The 22,889-nt window shown below is 37.4% G+C and overlaps 1 protein-coding gene across 2 annotated transcripts in view; it reads right to left on the reverse strand.

Moving 5' to 3' along the window:
- PLEKHA7 (pleckstrin homology domain containing A7) overlaps positions 1-22,889 on the reverse strand; it is a gene marked incomplete at both ends in the record, with an annotated part of 169,364 nt that overhangs the window by 51,679 nt on the left and 94,796 nt on the right. For both annotated transcript variants that reach the window (XM_082485239.1, XM_082485238.1), the window contains 5 exons: positions 1,940-2,040; positions 3,244-3,316; positions 5,011-5,115; positions 11,265-11,376; positions 20,290-20,373. In XM_082485239.1, the coding sequence (XP_082341365.1) occupies positions 1,940-2,040; positions 3,244-3,316; positions 5,011-5,115; positions 11,265-11,376; positions 20,290-20,373 (475 nt within the window). The remainder of the gene's footprint in view (positions 1-1,939; positions 2,041-3,243; positions 3,317-5,010; positions 5,116-11,264; positions 11,377-20,289; positions 20,374-22,889) is intronic.

Here is a 22,889-nt window from a genome sequence, read left to right on the forward strand (position 1 = left end):
CCCTAGGAGTTGGTTCTAAATAAAATGAAACTGCAGCATCAAGTCTGCAGTCAATCACCAAACACCTAAAGCAGAGTTAAGATTGGCCCAACAAACTAACACATGAAATATGCTAGAAATCTATATAAAAAAATCCACAACGCACAAAGTTTCTTTTGCTATCAATTCCCTATTTCTATACCAACTTTTTAGTAATGACACTATGTTGAAAGTGTCAGGTTACTGGTTTATGCTGATTTTCAGAAAAAGACTCAGATTAAAGACTTGGTAGAGCTCATACAGGTATGATACCCTAAAAGGAACAGGGGAAGTCTGCAATTGCTTCTGAAAATGTTTAACCACGATCACAACCATGGATTCTACTCTGCAGGAAAGGAGAGGCACAACTGGCAGTGGTGACTTGAGAGCTTGCCTATAGAACATACCACTTGGAAACCGCATGTGTGTATGCGTGTGTGTGTGTATATATATATACACACACAGAGGGGTTTTTTTCCCCTCTTATCACTGATACACATTCAATTAACATTTACAAACATCCTTTCAATAAAATAAAAAGCAGATTTTTTTTTTAACTCTAAATCAACTAGGTACTATCACTACTTTCTTTATCTCCTTCCCCAGTCTGCACTAATAGTTATTCAAGAGAAGTAGAAGCCTAGAAGTACGTTGGGTCCTCCTCTTTTAGTATATGCTCCTTTCTAGGAAAAGGCTCTAGAAGAGGAGGGCTTGATGAATTACACTCATTAAATATTGGAGTGGAATGTTTTTCTTAAAAGGTTCCTTTGTAGCTTGTCCTGCTATCTCATGTTCAATGCATTTGAAAAATTACAATAAACATTTCCACAAAGTGCACTGGGTCTTTTTTTAAACACATTTCCCAAGTTAATATTTGTTTAATAAATTTCAAGCCATTATCCACTTGAAAATAGAACCCAAATCAACAAAAGGCAGTCTACAAATTTAAAAGACCCCAAAAATCAAAATACAAGACAAAGTCTAAGCTGAGCACACCTTTGTAATTTCAGCACAGAAAAGATTTAAACAGAAAGTTTCCTTCTAGATCTCCTAAAGTATACCTGATAAAAACCCAGTTTCTAAATTTATTTTTTTAAAGTACATAGCTCATTTGCTTAACAGAAAAACAGGTTCTGCTCCAAGTATCAGCAGAATTTAAATCTGCAACATACACTGAAGTTTCAAAACTTTGCCTTAGTGCTGCAGCTCAGACAATCAATTGGAGTCAGGTTTCTCCACTGTCAAGAAGGAATGTATGTTTTATTTCATTTTCATAGGTTTTTATAACAAAGAATAGAACTGTAATTAAGTTATTAAAAAAAAAAAAAAAAAGGAAAAAACACAAAGCCAAACACAAAACCAATCAAAATGAGTATTTTTCATTTAAAAAACTCCATGTCACTTAGGATGACTATTGCTCCCCTCCCTCAAAAAAAAGAGAAAAAAATTGGTTACTCTTTTCCCCCTTGAACTGATGAATTTTTACATCAAACGCTAGCGTTGCCATTTTCTAACTGCAAGAATTGAGCTGATTATTTTATTTAAAAAGAGCAGAACAAAACCAAAAGACCATCAGTCCACTATGAGATCAAGGACTCTATAAGAAAAACTGACTACTTTTCTTTCAATTTGTAAACAGAACTCGAACTCGAACTTCTAGTTTCAGAAAAAGGATCTTTACTCACAGACACATTATTAAGCTCTGAAGACGCTTACATAGTAACAGACATATGAATGTCAATTCATAAGCAATAAAAAAAGTGCTATGTCACATTTGAACAGGCAGTCAATAAACCTGTCTACTTAAAAAAAAAAAAAAAAAAAACACAACAGGAAAGCAGATGACGTTTCTGTTTACAACAGCATCTTTTCCAAATAAGCATTTTAAAACATGATTAGCTAATAAGCTTTGTAACTGTACCTTAAAAGAAAACTTGCGATTTATGCGATCTTCTGGTCCAACTGGAGATATTACGTAACTAGGCAATGGTATGCTACCCAAAACAGATTCTTCTCTGCTGTCTGTTGACAAAAAAAAATAGAATCCAATTCACTGCAGTTTTCAGTGGGGTAACAATACATTCTCCTTTATGCAGACAACAGGCATTAAATAGAAAGAAGAGCGGTTCAGACTGGATATAAGGAAAAGAATTTTCCCCGTGAGGACAGAGCAGCAGCGGAACAGGCCGACCGGGGAGGTTGTGCCATCTCCATCCCTGGAGGTTTTCAATGCCTGACTGGATTAAGCCCTGAGCAACCTGGCCAGACTTCTTTCCCGACCCTGCTTTCACCAGGCGGTTGGACTAGACACTTCTTGAAGTTCCTTCTGACCTGAATTTTCTTATGACTCAACACTAATAACGCACGGAGAAAACATGTTTTAAAGAAACAAGATTGATTTTTTTTTTTTTAAAGATAAGTTTTGGGTTTTGTTGAATTTTTTCAGTTGAAGTTTTGAAGGGTGTGTGATTTTTTAGGTTCAGACAGAAGAATACCTTTTGAGAATAAAGTTTATTGTGACAAATGAACTCTGATAGGCTGCATAACATGATGGACCTTCCATTTAGCACTCTACATGTAGGCTAATTGCTATAATTAGGAAACCTCTATTACTGTTGGTTCTAAATTGATCAGCAGCAGAAATGCAGCACCTAGAAATATGAACTTAAGTTTCATATTCTGTAATGCTTTCGAAAAATTGTAGCACACAACACAACATTCAAAACTTCAAAATAACCTTACGTAATACTGTTATTCCTAGTTCAGGCTAAGGGCACATCTAACGTTTTTTGGTAGAAATACTGGATTCAGAAGGTCTCACTCTTACATTGTCCCTTGGATTAAAGATGAATCAATGCCCTGATCTGGCCGTAGTGCATTCACAAAAAAATCAGCTGTCCAAGTGCAAGCAAGTAGGTAACACAATGCAGACCAGAAATGGGACAAATATTAAACTGGTATTGCTGCCAAATGTTTTGCAACGTAACCCTTGGCATATACCAAAGATAAGTTATGCGACAAAAGATCATACAGCACCCCCTTGCTCCCCAACTCTGACCTGAAATTTGCTGCGCATTAAAGACATACAGATAAGTAATTGTTTCACTATGCATCTTCTCAGAATACCTAACTATACCCGAAGAGTTCAGTTAGTTTATGCTTGCAACGTGATTTGGGAGAGGTGAACTGTTACAGACCAACGCAAAAGTGCTAGTATCTACTCACCTTTGTAGTAAAACAAACAATAATCAGCAAGCACAAACCATCGTCTTTTCCATAAACGCATTCCAGAGCTATCCTGAAATGCAAGAAACGTGATACACTTTTCATTTAAGGAAAGTTAACAGCTTGTCATACCATGCATACCAGTGAATAGTTTACCAGAAGTTCACCTAAATATGGTATTAATTGCAAAAACAAGTGGGTTATATTTTAGCAAAATATTATGTACTAAGAAAGATAAGAGGCAAAACATCCAGCTACAAAATAATTAAGGTACGATATTCAAACTGCTGATTTTCATTAAGTAATTAAACTCTCATCCCAAACAGCATTCAGATTAACCTTATACACAACCAATGCATATATTATCTAGACAGATTTATCCTGCAATAAAGAAACAAAGCGTGCATCTGGATAGCACAAAACCCAACAAGGATGGCCTGTAGACCAAGATGAAAATCACGACACAGCTGTGAAGTATGAGCTCACCTTTCAGACAATGATCCCCTATAATTCTACAGTCAATATCCCATGTTACCCATGCCTAAAATGTAATTTAATATCTCCGTATGTATCACCTTGTCAAAATGAGCAATATTTACACTGAAATTAATTTTAGAAGCTTCTAAAATTGCCAGACTGTAACCTAAGCAAGTACAACGTATTCAGCTGAGGTAGGCTCTGACGAGACCAGCAGCACAGAAAGCAGCTTCAGGCTTTAGGTGCTTGAAAGCAGAGGAAAGGGAACAGAAGGAAATAGCTAGAGGAAGGTTGTATATATTATTTCCCTTCTTCTTTCTGCAGTCATGTTAAGTATGCAAGGACTTTCTTCCCTTTCCTTTTTCATGCTACAATGCTGTCAACACATACTGTGTCTGAGTTCTGATTCTGTCCTGAAAACTAATGGGACTTGGGTAGTGGATGCCAACAGAGTTGATAGTAGAATACAGTCTCCATGCAGGAGTAAGCAGATGGCTGTCAGCAATTTCATTTTCCTGTATATTTAGAAATACAATTTGTGAGCCTTAGATTTCAGCCTTCTACTCATCCCTAAACCTAGCTGCTGGATCTCTGGTGATAACCTGATTGACACTGACTGCCAAATTACAAGCAGGGAAGTATTCTCATACAACAAACAGCTTTATTTACTTTTTGCACGCAAAGATCTGCTTCTGTCAGCTTAAGAGTTCTAGATGCAGCAGATGTAAAATTCTGTTTGTTGGATGGAATCCTATAATCCAGCCTTTGCTTGGACGCTGGTCATAGTGACAGCAATATGCAGTGAATGGGTCCCTGTGCCCCTTCATTTTCTCCCTTCTGCTTCTGGAGAACAAAAGCCATACGGGTTGGAATTAAGCCTTTCATGTGGACATAAGGACATGAGCAAGCAGACAGAACAAGGCCCTGACAGCCAACCTTGGGTTTATAGTGTGTTCTGAAGGAGGCCGAGATCAGCATGGCAGCAAGCCAGCAGGATAAAACAGAGAAAATAACCAGATTTAGACAACAAAGTTATAGCCTCAACATTTAATCATGATGGAGATGTGCATTTACCGTTGTTTCCATGTCTGAATCAAACCTGTACATAAAACTTGGTTTTCACACTTGCTGCGCACAAGCCCCTCATTACAGAGGCTTGTGGGAGTACCCAACACTGCCCTGCATCACCAATGTTCGAGCTTCTGTTTTTTCAGTTACTTGGAAGGCACTTACTGTTACTTGAGGATTATATTGAAGTATGTGAACAGAAACAGATGATTACATGCATACCTGTTTGTGTAGCCAGCCTCTTACTATAACAGGAACATTGGGATTCCTCCTGATAGCTTGTTCCCTCTTTCCAAAGCTATGAACTTTGTTTCCAGCCTTCACAACCTGTAGGGAAGTATAAAATAGCAGTGGTTTTTAAACTGTACTGAGATTCATTTCATATTGCGAATAACCTCACTGCAATAATTCATACTTCATTACACAGTAACAAAGTATTTATAGCATTTTCAAGGGCAAGTAAATAGACGATGATATTTACAACATAGCAAAGTCAATCTCCCACTTTCATCAACAGATCAGTGCCAGGACAGTCGGCCAACTCCCAGCTGAACAGCAGCAGCACTGGTGACTGAAGTCTGAAAGGCAGAACTGCTGAAGTTTTACTGTGCTTGGGAAGCGTTTTTGAGTGCACTACAAGACCTGTGTGCAAGTCTCTCTCTCCGCAACATGGTACAAGTCTCTTACATGCACAGGACTTTGTGTGCATGAATCCTGCTCTTGCTGTTCATTGTTTGGGGGTTTTTTGGTTGTTTCTGGTTTTCTTTCCTATTTAAATTCAAACATTGATAGCTCAATAAAATGCTTGGACTTTGACCCTGCAAACAGAAGAAGACACAGAGAGCGCTGCTAAGGAACAGAGCTACACGGCAGTAAGTGGAAATCACATGGTCTAGGTAATGGTTTGCATTTTAGTGCAACCTCAGTTTTGACTCACATGGGCAAAACTATTTCAAAAACAAACAAGGAAAGCCTATGAGTCCATGAAAAAGACAACAACAATCTCTGGATGAATAATCTGCCTGTTCTTTTCCAGTCTCAGCACAGTTTGCTACTGCAATCGCTTTAGGAACCTGAGGTGCACAAACCACCCTTACAGTTGCTCCCAACTTCCAGATTCACTCTCTGTCTCCTTCCTACATCATCTCCTTTGTTTGAACCTCTCCTCTCAGCTGGCCAGGGTACTGATGCTCTGCCAGCTGCAGACAAACAGCAGCTCTGGAAACAAGTACATTTGTCATATGCAAGGGATGGTACCATAAAAATATCTCAGAGTACTGCTTCTGCTAGGCAGGCAACATCTGGACTAGAAGACAGCATATCTAATAATAATAAAATATTCTAGCAATATACAATAATATTCAATGGATTCAGTTAATTTTGAGGCCAGGCCTTACCAACCTGCAATAAATTTCATAATTTCAGTAGACATAAGCACACATCTTAATGCAGGATTAAGATAATAGCAATAACCAGTACGGAAAAAAAAAAATACTATTTCTTTGGTGCTATAGCATATAAAACAGCAATGTAGATTCAACGCTCATAAGGAGATCTCAAAGGGCAGATTTTACTAGGTAGTTTTCCCAAGGTCTGTTTACCAGGAAGCAACATGCTGCTCTCAGCTCTGCTGAGAAATCAGGTGAGCTCCATGTCAGGGTCATTTCTGTGAAACACCCTGACACTTAGGAGACGGGAAGAATGCCAAGTATGGGTTTTTCCCTAGGAGTGACATCTCACCTGACACCTCAGGGAGAGCCTTTACAAGATCTACCCGTGGCCCAGGGCAGCACGGCAGATCACCTGAGCAGCCCGGCTCTCTAGGCTGGCACAAACCTAACAGGGCAGATTGTAAACAGCAACAGGTTTTTTGAGCAGATGCAACTGCCATTCCGCTGGCAATAAGCAGTTCACAGTAAAAGTCAGGTGAGGATGATCTTATTGAGAACTCCCAGCCCATTTTTCTGCCATACCTGTGCTAAGGCAAGCAGAGGCAGTGAGTGCTGCAGAGCACTAGCTTTGTGCAAACACAGCATGTCAAGTATGACCACAAAATTTCTCTCAGTACTCAACTCACAGACCTACAAGCAGCGAGTGTAAAGCTAAAGGAAGGAAGGAAGGAAGATAGATGATGTTAGGCACTTTGTGTTTGCTATTGAAAATATTTCAAAAGATAACTTGTGAACCTATGTCCAAATATCACTTCAAATGAAGACACACAGATGTAGCATGAGGACAGCCAAGCTCTGGATGACCATATGATCATCAGGCCAAGCCATATATATTTTCTTTTACGAATTTTAAGAAAAAATGAGCAGTAATCAATTCAGTCAAGAGTTTAAAATACTGTTGCCAAATGTTAGATGCAGCAGTTACATTACAAGGGTGATGACAAATAATGAGGCCCAAATTATTTAAGGCTCTGAAAATCAAAAATCTATGATTTACACCTGAACAAAAAATCAATGTACAAAATGTACAGAATTCAATTTCCTAATTTTTCTTTCTCATATTTATCCTAGGAAAGGCAGATGAACTGAGAATCAGTTAAATTATAGCTGATCTAGCCTTACAGCAGATCCCCTGTCAGTGATCAAGCACTTTGATTCCTGACCTTAATTAATATTAAAAAAATGCAGACCACAATTTAGAAAAGTCATCCTTGGATTTGGTCAAAAGACCAAACAATTTCTGTTACATGGGAGGGGGAAAAGTTTTCTGAAGGTTGTGTGTTCTATATCAATACAATATCCATAATAGAAAGAAAAAATCATTTTATGGTGCTTTATGTAATTAAAATTTTCACATAGTCTGTAGCATTAATCATCTCATTCTGCTCTGGAATAAAATAAAGCATAACAGATATTGAATGTCATGCCTCTCTTCCACTGGCTAGAATAAAAGGTTAGTTAGTTTAAAAGAAAAGGTATATTTTTAAAACTATTTGTCTGTACTGCAGTAGTCTTTTCCTAATTTAAAATATTCTGACATCATTGTTGTGTGTTGAAAAATGCAGGTCAAAGCAGCTGCCTGTGTCACTGAAGACAAAGAAGTCACTTTTGACTTCACTACGTTTGTTATGCTGGCGTGTCTGGGAAATGACTCATAAGTTTTTGCAAAAAACCCCAAAATGTTAAGAGCCAAAATCTTCAAATCACTTTTCATTACTATGTCATCTTCTTCTTTACAGTAGCCTCTAGCTGAGGAGGAAAGTTGCTAACTTAATTATAAAATGTGTGGGTTTTTTCCCCAATACTGGACAGTCAAAATAGAAAAGGTAAATAGCTTTTCATTTGGAACAGATTTTCTAAGTAGCAAAAAGGAATCACAGAATGGTCAGGGTTGGAAGGGACCTCTGGGGATCATCTAGTCCAATCCCCGTGCCAGAGCAGGGTCAACTACAGCAGGTTGCACAGGATGCCGTCCAGGCAGGTTTTGAACGTCTCCAGAGTCAGAGACTCCACAACCTCTCTGGGCAGCCTGTGCCAGTGCTCTGCCACCCTCAAAGTAAAGAAGTTCCTCCTCATGTTTAGATGGATCTTCCTATGTTCAAGTTTGTGCCTGTTACCTCTTGTCCTATCACTGGGCACCACTGAAAAAAGACTGTTCCCATCTACCTGGCACCCTCCCTTTAAGCGTTAGATAAGCATTAATAAGATCCCCCCTCAATCTTCTTTTCTCTAGACTAAAAAGACCCAAGTCCCTCAGTCTTTCCTCATAAGAGAGATGTTCTAATCCCCTAATCATCTTTGTAGCCCTTTGCTGGAGCCTCTCCAGCAGATCCCTGTCCCTGTTGAAGTGGGGAGCCCAGAACTGGACACAGTACTCCAGATGCAGCCTCACCAGGGCAGAGTAGAGGGGCAGGATGACCTCCCTCGACTTGCTGGCCACACTCTTCTTGATGCACCCCAAGAAGACGACTGTATCTTGGTAAAAATATGCATATATATATATATATGATATATATATATGCACATAAGAGAATACATAACTTTCAATCTACAGGGAATTAAAAAAGAAAAAACACACACAAAAAAACAGCCCACAAAACCCCCCGGTTGCTTAACTCTACATCATAAACTCTTCCATGCAAAAAATATCAATGTTTTACTAACAATTGAACTAATGAATCCTTTCAGTATATCTAAGAAAATAAGACAAAATCCTTATTTTTCTGATAGGAAAACCTGAAACTCGCAGAAATTCATGTGTTCTAAACTCCAGCTCCAGCTGTCACCATTGCCTGTTTCAACCGCTAGACCCTTTTTTTTATTTATTTGTTGTAATCCTCACCAGTTCATCCTGGAAAAATACCAGCAACTATCTGTGTCACCTACAATTCAATTACTTCTCTAGCGCAGAATCCATTCAAAACACACTCTCAAAACATAGATAGTAATAAATACATTACACTACTGTCCTTTACGCTTTCGACTTGGCCAAAGTACTGAGTAGCACAGTAACATTTACAAGCTTCCATTCACACCATCAGATGCTCTAACAAACTAAATTCCAAATGTACCTTACTCCCAAATTGAAACAGATCTTTATTCCTCCATATCCTTCATTTGTAATCAATATAAATGGCTTTTACTATAGTTAATAACAGAAAAAAAAATACTCATCCATAATTGAATTAGCTACGAACAAGCAGATCTGGACAGAGAACAATTGTGGTTTATCAGTGGGTCCTTTTGCCTTTTATTCCCTCAGCTCCATATCCCTCACATTTCAACAGGAAGGGTAGACTGCATTGATCTAAAGTTTTCAGATGACCTACCCAGACAGTACCAGCATCAAAATCGTGGGGCCCACCCCAAGAACCTATGTGCATTTCTGCAAAACTGCCCATCTCAGGTGTCTTACAAAATGAAGCCTTATACATTTATATGCACATCAATGAAATATAATTATATTTTGATAAGTACAAGCCTCATTTTGGTTTCTTCTTTTTCTTCTTTCTGACGTGCACCTCTTGTTGTACGCTGTACAACCAACACTGTTGGACAGAACATGTGAAATTCTCTTTCCAAACAATTCCTTTTTATTTCAGACATTTTATTCAATCCAAATTCAGACTTGAACACTGCAACAAGCAAGCCAGAAGTCTTCGTCTCTTTCATCTTGAACTGAGAATGACAAATCTGCTGTACAGTTGGCAGCTCACCTTCCCCCTCCACCCCAAACGTAGCAATTCTTAGCTGTCAACTTTCGCAGAGGAATCAAGTAGAAAACCATATACCTGTTCCTGCACTTTCTGATTTGGTGCTATTTCAATGCACATAGCTCTACATAAAAATCAGTTTGATTTTGGCCTGGATTCCAACCCTATACCTAACACGGTTCTGTGACAGCATTTGTAGGACAAAACTATGAAAGCATTTAATAAGAAATAATAATTAGCTAAGGGTAGGTAGCTAGAGAGCTTTGCCACGACAAACAGAATGCATCTCCAGCTTCATGATTGTGTCTCAAGTCTGCATCTGGGAACTCGCTCATTGAAAGAATTATTATGGAATTCATGGAAGCAAACATTTAGAAATAGATTAAAAAAATATATTTACTTTTTTTTAGCTTTTCATGAAATTGTTTTCATCTTCTCCAATATTCACCCAAGCAATTCAAAACATTAGAAAAAGATTTTAAGTGATTCCAACTCAACAAAAATATCTTTGCAACCAATCTGGGAAACTCCTTTCTTCAACTCAATTACTTAACGGGCTTCACACTTTTGCATTTAAAAAAACCCTGAAGTTTAAAAACTGCAGGGGAAGTTAAGAAATGTATCTTCTCTCTGCTAATTCTTCCAGTATTTTTTTTTGCTTATTTTTATCCAACCCCTTCCCATTCTCACTGTACTGTAATTTACTGTAAGGTCAAAGAAGCATTAAAATAGTTGGTGACACTTCAAGTACAGCGCTTTATTATATTTTGTGCAATAATAAACACAGGCCCTTTGTCAATGTCAAATAATGGATTTTTCTATTATTAAACATTCTGTGTGTAAACACTGTGTCTGCACTGTTTGTGCACTACAGTGATGGCAGAAAAGGATCTAAGTTGCTACTAAGAGGAGGAACAGCAGTAAGTTTTCATGGAAAAGTATGAACTACAAATTACAATTCCTGGTATTCTGCAGCATTTTTTTGCCATATGCACTAGACTATCAAAAGACTTGCCGGAATACTAGCATTACTTACGCTTACTTCCGTCCTTAAGAAGCCTCTCCAAGTTTACACATCACAATAATCACTATTTTTCAAATTATCATTCAACACTGCCATGTGGGTATATGGTGCTCCTATGCTGTAAAAAGGTTTTTGCTTGGGGAAAAGATATTACCTCTTCTTTGAGGTAAGTTGTTAGACTTCTAGGCTAAACCCATGGCGCTTTTAAAATCAGCATTAAAAGAGTATTGTATTTAAAGCGAGTGAAGTTCTAATCATCAAGCTGAAACAATAGCCTTTTTCCTTTACCTTAGAGCCAGGTTTTGTATCAACAGCAGATGTAGTTACTGCAGTGGATGTTTCACTGACCATGCTTGAAGGTCTTTGGTTTATTTGTTGCTTGGACATAGATGAATTCTGTCTAGAAAACAAACAAAACCAGATAATCTAAAGCATGTTGTTTCAAACAGTCAGCTTTGCCTTTTTATATTTAAGATTCACAATGAGCAAATGAACGACAAGCTAATCAAATATTTCCCATGCATTTGAAACTTCCTTCGCACCACCCCACCGTTTTGATTTCAGGTTTTTCTCAAGCAGATGATGCCGGTGACATCTGATGATTGATATTTGCCAATGTATCTGGAAGAAGAAACCTGCCAAATTATATGCAAGTCCAGCAGAGAATCAAGATATAACTAAGAGCACTCAGAGAAGATAAGGCAAATGAAAAGAAACTTAATTGTGCCCAATTTAAAAGCTTAGCTGCAAACATCTGGAAGAGCCAGTACCGGGGAGGGAAGGATAAGAGTCAGGATTTTGCAATAACAGGCTGCTTATTTAAAAAATCAAAGTGAGACTAGCCTACTGTTAAATCTGCCACTAACTTAATGTTAGATCTTTGAATCTGCCCCAAATATGATTCATACTACAATATGAATTATTAAAAAATCTTTTACGTGAAATGGTGCATTTAATGGCAGATATTGTTAGAAATAAATAATTTCTGAGTCATACTCAGATTCAAGAAATCTTGATAACTAGCTCAAATGCAGATACCGGTTTAAAGCATAGGTGAGATCAATCCTACCATAAGAACCTGTTCAACAAGTAAGAATTCAGCACAGCTGCCCAGATGAAGAAATGAGAAGCTAAATGAAGTGCAAAATCTTTTGGAATCCCAGATGCAGTTTGTGAAGAGAGGCCTCAGCAACTAACCTCAACAACAACTTGTGAATTAAACCCACCGGTGGTATGTTCAAAAGTAATTAACACGGTTTAGCAAATTGTATTTTAGGAACAAGTAGCAATACAGTCACATCAGAAAAAAAACAAAAACTATTAACAAAAGACACAGAAGCCATGCCAAACATTACTGTTGCTACCGCTGAAAATCAATCAAATTCTGAAGAGAATAGAGTAATTCTGAGCAGTTATCACTCATAAGAACACAGAAGAAGTCTTTGTCATTGTAGTAGCTCAACACAGGGTTTAACTGAGGACAAGGTGTTTGCCACAACATTGCTCTTCCTCAGTTACAACCTAAACAAGTACCTGTGTCCAAAAGCCTTTATAGTTGGTTTGGTGTCAGGGGAAGCACATTTGTACATTTGTGACCACACAGTTTCAATTAAGCTTGCAAGGAAGTAACACAACTTTGATCCCATTTCCTTTATGCATTGCTTATCTGCCATAAATCCCTTCTTTCTAGCTTTTATACATAAATTCAGGTCCAAGATATGAGAACAAACTATAGCAAGTCCCTAAAATCCCTGGCCAGCCTTTAATGCGTGACAGCCTCATCACATCAGTTTGAGTCAATTTGCCTTACCTCTTACAGACCAGATACCCTACTTCAGCATTTAATCAAATTTAGGAATACCCAGTTTCAGCAAAGAGCAGATTAAGACACTTCCCGTATATAACGCTGCCAGACTAACCTATTTCTGTTGAACAGCCAGTCTTATTACCTGGTTTTGACTCTGTTCTCACTCGTTCCCTTCTCACTTTATAAACTTGCAAAACAGGTAGAAAATGCAGACTTACAATGTGCCTGCATCTTACTTGCAAAACCATCTTACTTGCCTTTTCCTAATATTTACTTACCAAAAGGGTTCTATTTCCCTGCTCGAGGCAATTAAACTGAGAGTAGGTATTTCAAGGAGGGAGGAACACTAACAGAGATGTGACAGTGCCTCCTTCAAATGAATTTAAAGTATTAGATTTGGTATCATTAAGACCACCCTTAGAAAAGAGTCGCAAAAATATGAAAACAAAACACATCCAGAGAAAATATCTTGCCTTAGAAGACACAAACTTTCTCTTCTTCCCTCGAGGTTTACATTCTTTACAATATTCACACCACAGACTATCGAGTTTTATACTGTAGAACACTTGCACAATACATGTTACTTTCCAGATGTTCCCTAAGGCAAGGAGGGGGAAAAGGAGAAGGTGGAGGGAAGAAACGTTCAGAAAAATCTGTATGCTTTCCAGACAATAGATAAACTGATTAGATTATGTTTCTTCATTTCATAGAGTAACTATTTCATAGAGAGTTAACTTTCTCAGGAAAGACAAAAGTGAAAAATAAAATTTAACTTTCATCAAATCAGAATTAATTTTTCCAATAAAAACATTAATATGGAAAGAAAAATAACCCCAGAGGAATGGTTTTAACCTACAAATTAGGGTAAGCAAACTCAGATTGAACAGATTTTCACTACTCCACAAGATACTGTTTTCACACTATGTTAAACATACTGCATTTTTTTAAAAAAAAATAAATCTAGAACTACAGAGGAAGATAAACTCTATATGTTTAACAAGATCACTGCTATCAGAAAATCATACTGCAATACAGAACAATAAATGCACAATTTCTAAGCATTTATAATTTGGTCTTTTAGCTATTTCTCTTCTACTTGCCACCGAAAATGATCACTGCCAATAAATCAAGCTTTCCTTTTCTAGTAGTACCAAGATTTATGACAAACTTCAACTGAGAAAAGCACAAACTCACAAGGAGAATTTTTAAAAAATAAAAAAAATGTGGGGTTGTTGCCATGTGGAAGAACTCAAATAGCCTGCAAAAGAGACAGTGAGTCCACTGAAATACAAAATATATTACTGTTCTCCTAAAAATCCACCTTTGGCAGCAAACACTGGTGATACAAACTGTACCTGAGATGTAACAGAAAACACCAAAATTCATTTAAATACTTGTATATAGTATTTCAAGGATGAAACAGATTTGCATGAAATCAGAACATAACTAAACTCAAGTATTCAAGTCTCTTAAATAGCTAATTAATATTCTCGGTCTGTTTTTAAAAGCAAATAAGAATATGCAGTATTACCTGAAACACCCCAGTACGTTAACGGAGTTAACACTAATAGTATTTACAGCTTCATCTTTAAAAATAAGTAAAAATGCATTAACTTTGTGCATTCAGAAACATTAGTTCAGAATCAGTATTACCAAAGATGTTTGATAATATCTGTTATCCAAGATACCTCACTCTCTCTTCATAGCACAGTTTTTTGTCTATTTTCTTTTCATATTTGTCTATTTTCTATTACTGCCTTCCCCAGGTGTGTGCATACACATGGAGAATTGCAGTATTTACATATGGAGCTCCAGTCCCTTGTAAAATATTTTTTAAATACTTGAAAATAACACTCTATATAGTATCTCCTGTCAAGCAGCTCCCGACTCTACTCAAACAGTGCCAGTATGTCTACAGAAATCACATTTACCAGCTAAAAGAATTACATGGCCAGTACTTGGTTTATTAAAAAAAAAAATAAATAAAAAAAAAAAATCACTGAAAAACAACAAAAAAGCCGATATTGAAAATGCAATACTCACGGGAGAACACATTCCTTTTCTCTAAAGGATCATCAAGATTAATCTACTTAGAAGATCCACATTCATACGTGCAACTTTAAAAGTTTATTTTGTTGGAATAAAATCCGACACAATAACATCACACCAATCTAGTTTTAATACTAATAAATCTACTCAGCTAGATAAAAAAAATAAACTGTCCTAGTATTTCTATACAAGTAAATGTGGTAGATGTTTGTTTTGGGGCTGTCTGGGTTTCCTCCTTTCTCTCCACCTGATATTTTCGCTGCTATAGTAACCAAATGCAATAGACAAAATAAGACGGCTCTCTCCCCATCGGTGATACACAGGCTTTATCAGTTGCACAAAAAACAAGCAAAGAAGAAGATAACACTCATTGGATTAAGCACGCTATTTATTTTCTTTATTTCTGCATTTACGTTGAAGTCTTATGTTTTTTAACTTTAAAGTACTAGCTTGTCACTTGCAAACATACTACTATCACAAATATATCGTAAGGGTTCTAATACACAACTACCAGTGTTTAGCAACAGATACAGTTAGACACAAGGCTGTAAACGACTGCTTTTTTCAATAACCTCATGCATCGGTACAGTTTAGGGGCTGACCTGCTGGAAAGCAGCTCTGAAGAGAGGGGACCTGGGAGTCCTGGTGGATAACAGGAAGACCATGAGCCAGCAATGTGCCCTAGTGGCCAAAAAAGCCAATGGCATCCTGGGGTGCATCAAGAAGAGCATGGCCAGTAGGTCGAGGGAGGTCATCCTGCCCCTCTACTCTGCCCTGGTGAGGCTGCGTCTGGAGTACTGTGTCCAGTTCTGGGCTCCCCACTTCAACAGGGACAGGGATCTGCTGGAGAGGCTCCAGCAAAGGGCTACAAAGATGATTAGGGGATTAGAACATCTCTCTTATGAGGAAAGACTGAGGGACTTGGGTCTTTTTAGTCTAGAGAAAAGAAGATTGAGGGGGGATCTTATTAATGCTTATCTAACGCTTAAAGGGAGGGTGCCAGGTAGATGGGAACAGTCTTTTTTCAGTGGTGCCCAGTGATAGGACAAGAGGTAACAGGCACAAACTTGAACACAGGAAGATCCATCTAAACATGAGGAGGAACTTCTTTACTTTGAGGGTGGCAGAGCACTGGCACAGGCTGCCCAGAGAGGTTGTGGAGTCTCTGACTCTGGAGACGTTCAAAACCTGCCTGGACGGCATCCTGTGCAACCTGCTGTAGGTGACCCTGCTCTGGCAGGGGGGTTGGACTAGATGATCCCCAGAGGTCCCTTCCAACCTTAACCATTCTGTGATTCTGTAATTATTTAAAGAAAGATAAAAGAGAAAAAATCTAAACATTACATATATCTATCCTAAGTAATTCTATAATAGATTTTTCAGAGAAATATGTGTATAATGATGTGGTTAAATTAGATCTAACACCTGTCCAGCAGCCTTATCATTAATTCTCATTTTTCCATTGGTTGTTTAGGAAAGGTCCTGTTGTGGATTACGGGTTCATTAAACACATGAAAGTACAGCACAGAAATTAAGAGACAGTTGTGAAATGGAGAGAGGCTACCAGAGGGACCTCCCATACAGCTAAGGTGTTCAAATTATTTAGAGGTAATCCTGAAAACTGTGAGGCGACCAAGTCAATAGAGGACAAAAATTATTCTAGACAAAAACTGAAATGCTGACAGGAACAGACAGAAAAATAATCTTAAGATATGAGTAACCATGTGATAAGATGCCAAACTGAATTCAGTGTCAACAACAGAAAACTAATTCAAAGGAGGAAGAAATTAAAAACAAGTCTACATCTTTCATTGCTCAAAACATTGGCAATCTGAGGAAAGGATATTTTTAAATCTTAGCACAATGAGTAGCAGCAGCCAACGTATGTTAAGAACTATTAAGAAAGGAATACAGAAGAGAGAGTACAAATAAATTATTATTTAAAAAAAAGAGCTCATACATGGAATACTGCATTCACCTATAATCAATCACTCCATCAGAAAAAAAGACAAATCTAAAAGCGTCACAGAGAAAAGCTAGCTCTCAAGCAGGGCAAGTGAAAGGTACAGAACACACACCCCACACACTAAGTGACCAAAGCCGTTAAGCAGGGAAAAACAGAATGAGAGATGGGGATTTAACAGTGGTCTCAGCTAAGAATGGGCTAGGAAATGAGGAATTATTAATCACTATTTCGTAAGAAAAACACCAACAAAACAACAAACCCCCACAATCTCCACAAGAACACCTTTATGAAGAAGGAATACTATAAGGATCAAAAGATAATGTAACTCAAAATGTACAGGTTCCAGGCAACACTCTTTGGTTTTATCCTCCAGTTACAATGGCATTGAGGAAAGCAGATTTTGGATTAAAAAGCAAGATTGATAAGATATTGTTTAAAAGGGGAAATGCCTTAGGAAAAGACTAGTGAAATATAGCCTCGGCCTTTTACTGGAAATATCCAGTTCTCATTTGATCAAGTGAGGCAAGGCCACCCGGTTCATAACTGACTCATAATCAAGCTAGGATTACATCATTTATTGACACCATTTTCTAAAACTTCATTTCAAGTCTTCCTGCCAGAACATTGCTTCCTGGATGAGAAATGGCCAGAGCAGTCCGTACATTCATCATTTCTAGATTACTATAAATTACTTTTCTGACGTTAAATGTGTCCTTTTAATAGATATGATTGTTGCAGCCTGAAAAAGTTTGTGCTTACGTCTCCCCAATAGCTCCCAGTCAACATCTGTGACAACTTCTGGCTTTGGCCCTAATCTTAAATTAAAATCAACCTGTAAGTAATAAATCATGTCACAACATCACTGAAGAACAACAAATTGCCATTTATGAAACCCTTAAGAGTGCTACTACTTCAGACAGTAGCACTGTCTGAAGTCTTCAGCTACAGAAAAATCTTCAACTATAGAAAAAAGTACTTTTGGTCAAAAGGCTCCCATTATGGAAAGTTTCCACGGACCACGCAAATCTTTCTGACTGCATCCTGTTTATGAAAGTCATTTCATCACAAGATAGTCTCTACAACACTGATTCTAAACTAATACATGATCAACACCACCGATTCCAAACAAATCCCTGATGCCTGAGGGAAAAGAACTGAAAACGCAGTGTAGCCCCATTACGATTCCTACGCCTAAAGACAGGGAGGTGCTAACAGCTCCTTCGATTTCAGCAGACATCCACATATGACAACAGTGTCATTTGACAAGAATTCAGATATGACTGTGATGAACAGCATCTGCATAAAACCTACACTGTCACACAGTAGTACAAAACTAAGGAAACCGGTGCATCCCACACCCTTGAAAATGGCATCTTTGAAGTAATTTGAACTGATATATTCAAGTCATCTAATTTCAAAAACACTGAAGCTTAGAAAAATCTTCTTGCAAAGACTGTTTCCTGAGTAGTCACTACAAATACATATTCCTCTTTATATCCCTCCAGCCATTCCCTCCTTTTAGAATAAAAAACACTTGTCTCTCTTAGTTCTGCTACATAAGATCTTTTTCCTGCTTTTGATACCATCTAAGTGTGAGTAACTGAAATCTAAAGATGACAAGTCACGCCTGTTCATCTGAATGCCCTCCAAATAAACACCTTAATTTCTCTTCCAAAAAAGTTTCTAACATACACAAAAGATCACTAAAACCATGTGCCACCAGCAAGTTGTTCTTTTAATTCCGCTTTTAATATTTTATCTGCTACCACAATTACAAAACCAGACACAGCCCAGGGAAGCGTAACTGACGCCAGGGAGGCACTCCAAGGAGTTTCTATCCAAACACCTATTTGCCCTTATACATGTACAAATTTTCTATATATATATTAAATTTGATCAAACCTTAAAATATATTGAATAAAAATCAATTAACAGATAGAAGTTGGAACACAGATGCACAGTGGCCGTTGTCCATACTGTCTCTGGGGCTTGCTCCATTGCAAGATACATGTTCTCCTCACTAAATGACTTGGAGCAGTTTGTTTGTAATGAGCCAAAGCCCTCCCGAGCAGCAAGCCACCTGCATAGCACATAACACCTGGGGTGACCTCCAAACCCAGTAGCTATCCCATGCATTAATACCTAATCACAGGCCTCTCCCACACACTGCAAAATACACCCAACATTCTATTTCACACTGGTTCTCAGCATGGGCCTTAACATAGGACTGGCCCTTGGATTTGATTTGGTCTTGGGGGAGGGCAGCTGTTTAGTTGGGGTTTTGTTCTATTGCTGTTTTTGTTCTGATGGTTTGTTTTTTAAAGCATATGAGAAGCACTGCCCAGGGCTGTATCAGAAGCTCTGAGCAGAGGGCTGTACAGACAGTCCTGCTCTATTTCTCCTTTCCTCTCCAAGTGCATAATAGAAGACACTGCCAGAAAAGCCTCAGTCTCCTGGGAGTATTGCATGGCCCTTCTCTGGGCCCCATTTTTCTTAATGCTATACTGCTTTAAATTAAATGTAAAGCAAATTAAATGTCAAATAATTTGAAACGTAAAGTGTTCAGAATCGTGCGGGCAGCCATACAAACCACCACATGCAGGTCATCACAGCATGATGCCCAGCCTCTGTGATGCATGAAGGGCTAGAAGCTGCTTAAACAGTGTTGGAAGACCAGGCTGGAAAAGGAAAAGCTATCTGGTGGTGTCCCATTGCTCTTGCCCTTTGGAGTGGTTTTTGAAGCGATGTAGAACTTTCTCCTACACTCCATCCAGGGAAGATATCCAGTCATCCCATTACAGAAAGGATTCCAGGAGCAATCTAGCATGCAGCAAGGATGACAGGAGTAGTTAAACCAGACAGTGAAACAGGGAGTGATCAAAAGACATGGCCAGATACACCACTTCAAAGACAAGCTTTTTTTTTTTTTTTTTAAAATCAGACAATCAAGATAAAATATGATGGAAACTAATATATATGATTCCATTTCTCTAGAATAAATTGAAGAATGCCTCATCAAATTTTTTTAATAAACACCAGCCCAAGACAGGGAATGTAGAAAATCTAAAACATAAGAAAACCAAGGAATTACAATGGAAACTAGTAGTATTTTGTGTATTTCAATTTCAGTACAAACTTTCCAGTTTGCTGTAAAGACATTTTACATTTATTTTGTGTATATTTGACATTTATATAAGGCTAAAGCACTTATTAAAGTATCCTGTTTATACTGCATTTTTTGTTTGTTTGCGGGGGGAGTAGGGTGTTGTTTGTTTGATTTTAAAGATTTGGTATACATTTTCTCTCAAGCCCTAATGTGGAACAGTGCAAGAATCAAAAGCACACTATCACAACAAGAAGTAAATTTTTAAGCATAAACCATGTCTATGGCATTTTTGCTATAATAAGAGAAGAACTTTCAAACTACTAAACTACGGTAGGTAAACGTGTTACTGTTTTAGATCTCTTGACGTGGGTATAAAACTACTTACTCTTCTCGCAAAATAAATTCAATATTTTCTGGAGAAACCTGTCCTGTCACAGGATGTCTAAATGACGTGGTCTGCTGATTATGGCTGAAAAGAAAAAAAAAGAAAAAAGAAAAAAGAAATTAATATTGCTAAACTCAGTAAAATATATCTATGATCTCTAAAAGGCAGAACTGTTTATATTGATGCTTTGCTGCCGCTACTCCAGAAACAGATTTCTGAGGTACTTTTCAAGCCAGAAATGTTTTGAGCTCCTTCCTGCATTCTTGTTGACTTTGCCAATGGCACAGTGGACCATTTAATTATTAAACAGGTTAATGTTTTAAAAGTAAACTAATTGCAATCCTTGGTTAGGGAGACGCACTTGAATTTATGATTATTTACACCTGACTGTTACCAGATTATTTAAACATAACATAAAAATTACACAACATAAATTACTGATTTGTATTTCTGTAAATTTCATGGAACAAGTAAAATAATTTAAAATGTTGCTGGACAACATTTTAGACAATTTGTAATATTTAATAAAAGAGATTTTGTGGAAGTCATTTGCCGCATGCTTTTTCCCCTCTATTGTGGTATTTCTTCAATGATTTTTCTTTACACCTCCATGCAGAGGATCACATATAACCTTAGTTGTTCAGTTGCATGGCCTATATAAACAAACATAATTTAGGATTTCATTTGAGTTGAATTAAAATTAGGATTTTCTACCAACTTGCCCCTCAGAGTACTATCTAAATGTTTTGGTACCTTCTGTGAAATATTGCTATCCATTAAAGAAAATTATTTTCTTTATCTGTGTAACTGTTCTCATATAATGCAAAAATATGGAGCGAAGAAAGCTTATTTCAAGATAAACTGGTAGTCTTCCCTCCTCCCCAAAGCAGATAATTTGGATTAGTTGTATAGAAAACACAAGACAATTTCTATAGAGTCTCATACATACTAAGCCCCTTATTCTGCTGCCCTGTCCAAAGCAGCAATCTATAAAAATCACAAATTTTAAAGAAGTAAGAAACTGAAGATCTTATTTTAAAATTAGAAAGGTCATGGCTGACATGCTGTTAGGGAGCCTTAGAATTAGAGAGAGTAATGAACCAAGAGCTTCCTTACTTAAGGTTCTGAATTTTTATGGGTTTAGTCAACAATACTTACGTAAACAACATCCAAAACTAGAATTCTGATCAAATGCAGAAAAACGTTAACACATTGTGAGTATATTCAGAAAACAAAAATAAGACTTTTAAATTAATAATACCACAAAGAGCCAAAAATGAACACTTAATCCATTTTCTTTGTTTGTTTTAAAGAGGATTTGAGTTTTTTCCTCCCATAATGCCCAGTGATTTCAGGTCTTACAGATTTGACCCAATCATCTAGCATAACAGGATGTCCCCCCAGAAAGAGAATATGGCATAAAGAAATATTTTGCTGTTTCAAAGTAATGAAAGTCCAAAGACGTAACATCCTTTCTGTAAAGAGCTACTAAAAAAAAAAATGAAATAAATAAATCAAACAGCTTATGTATCTGTAACATTCAAATGTAAATAGCTCAGGACATGCCCAGATTTAAAAAACAAAACAAAAGCAAACAAAAAGCACTACCAAAAAAACCCTCAAAAAACACCCCCGAAACAAAACAAAAAAACTCAACAACAACAAAAAATCCACACAACCAAAATCACAAACTGTTCACATTAAGTCCCACTTGGACCATGAACGGCAGAGGATGTTTTCTCTGTTATAAACTTTTCACCCCTTTTCCAATATGCCTTGCTACAGGAAGTCATATATAAAGGATCAATATAATGAACAATGATAAGCTGAAAGCTGTGACAACTTAGGCTACACCAAAAGGACTTTTTCCAGCCTTGCAAAAACTAGCCCTGCAGCCATTAAAAACTGTGAACAACATATTAGGACATCAACTATCCCACGGCACCACCAACAGCAGTCATTTTCTACAGTGGTGAGAACTGACCTCTGCTACAGTGGTGGGATAATGAAATACCTTTGCAGTTTCTCACTCTTCAGTTTTGCATGAAATCAGAGATCAGGAGAAAGTATTTCCAGTAAGTCTGCTGTGCTAACATCTACAAACCAACCATGATCTTTTTCTCATAAAAGGACTGAGGAGTATTGTTTGCTGAAGAAGCCCTTTTACATGAGTTTATATTCTGAGTATATATCCAAAGAAAGGAATAGGAACTTGCAGATGGCAAGGAAAATAATAAATAAATTATAACAGTAACAATTAAACTCCATCTTTGTCACACAGTTCAAGCAGTTTTAAGCTAAAAGTCTTTTCTTTTAAATCAGGACTGAAGCAGTCTGTTTAACCTTTGATACTTAGGCTAGGACAACTAGCAAAAATGCAAATACATAGCTAGCTTTAAAAATGAAAGTACATTGTCAGCTTTAGTCTCCAGCAGCAGACAAACTGTCAGTAAGCTCTCGTCTGCAGCCTTTTAGTCATTAATAACTCACTCTACAATTAAGACCACGAAAAAAGACTATATTCCAGAAGTGCTCTAGGGTTACTTAGGAAATGAAGTTATCCATTATACCCTACTAGCACTTTTACAAATGTTTTATTA

This window comes from Vanellus vanellus (genome assembly GCF_965231255.1).
Source record: "Vanellus vanellus genome assembly, chromosome: 6".
Lineage (NCBI taxonomy): Eukaryota > Metazoa > Chordata > Aves > Charadriiformes > Charadriidae > Vanellus > Vanellus vanellus.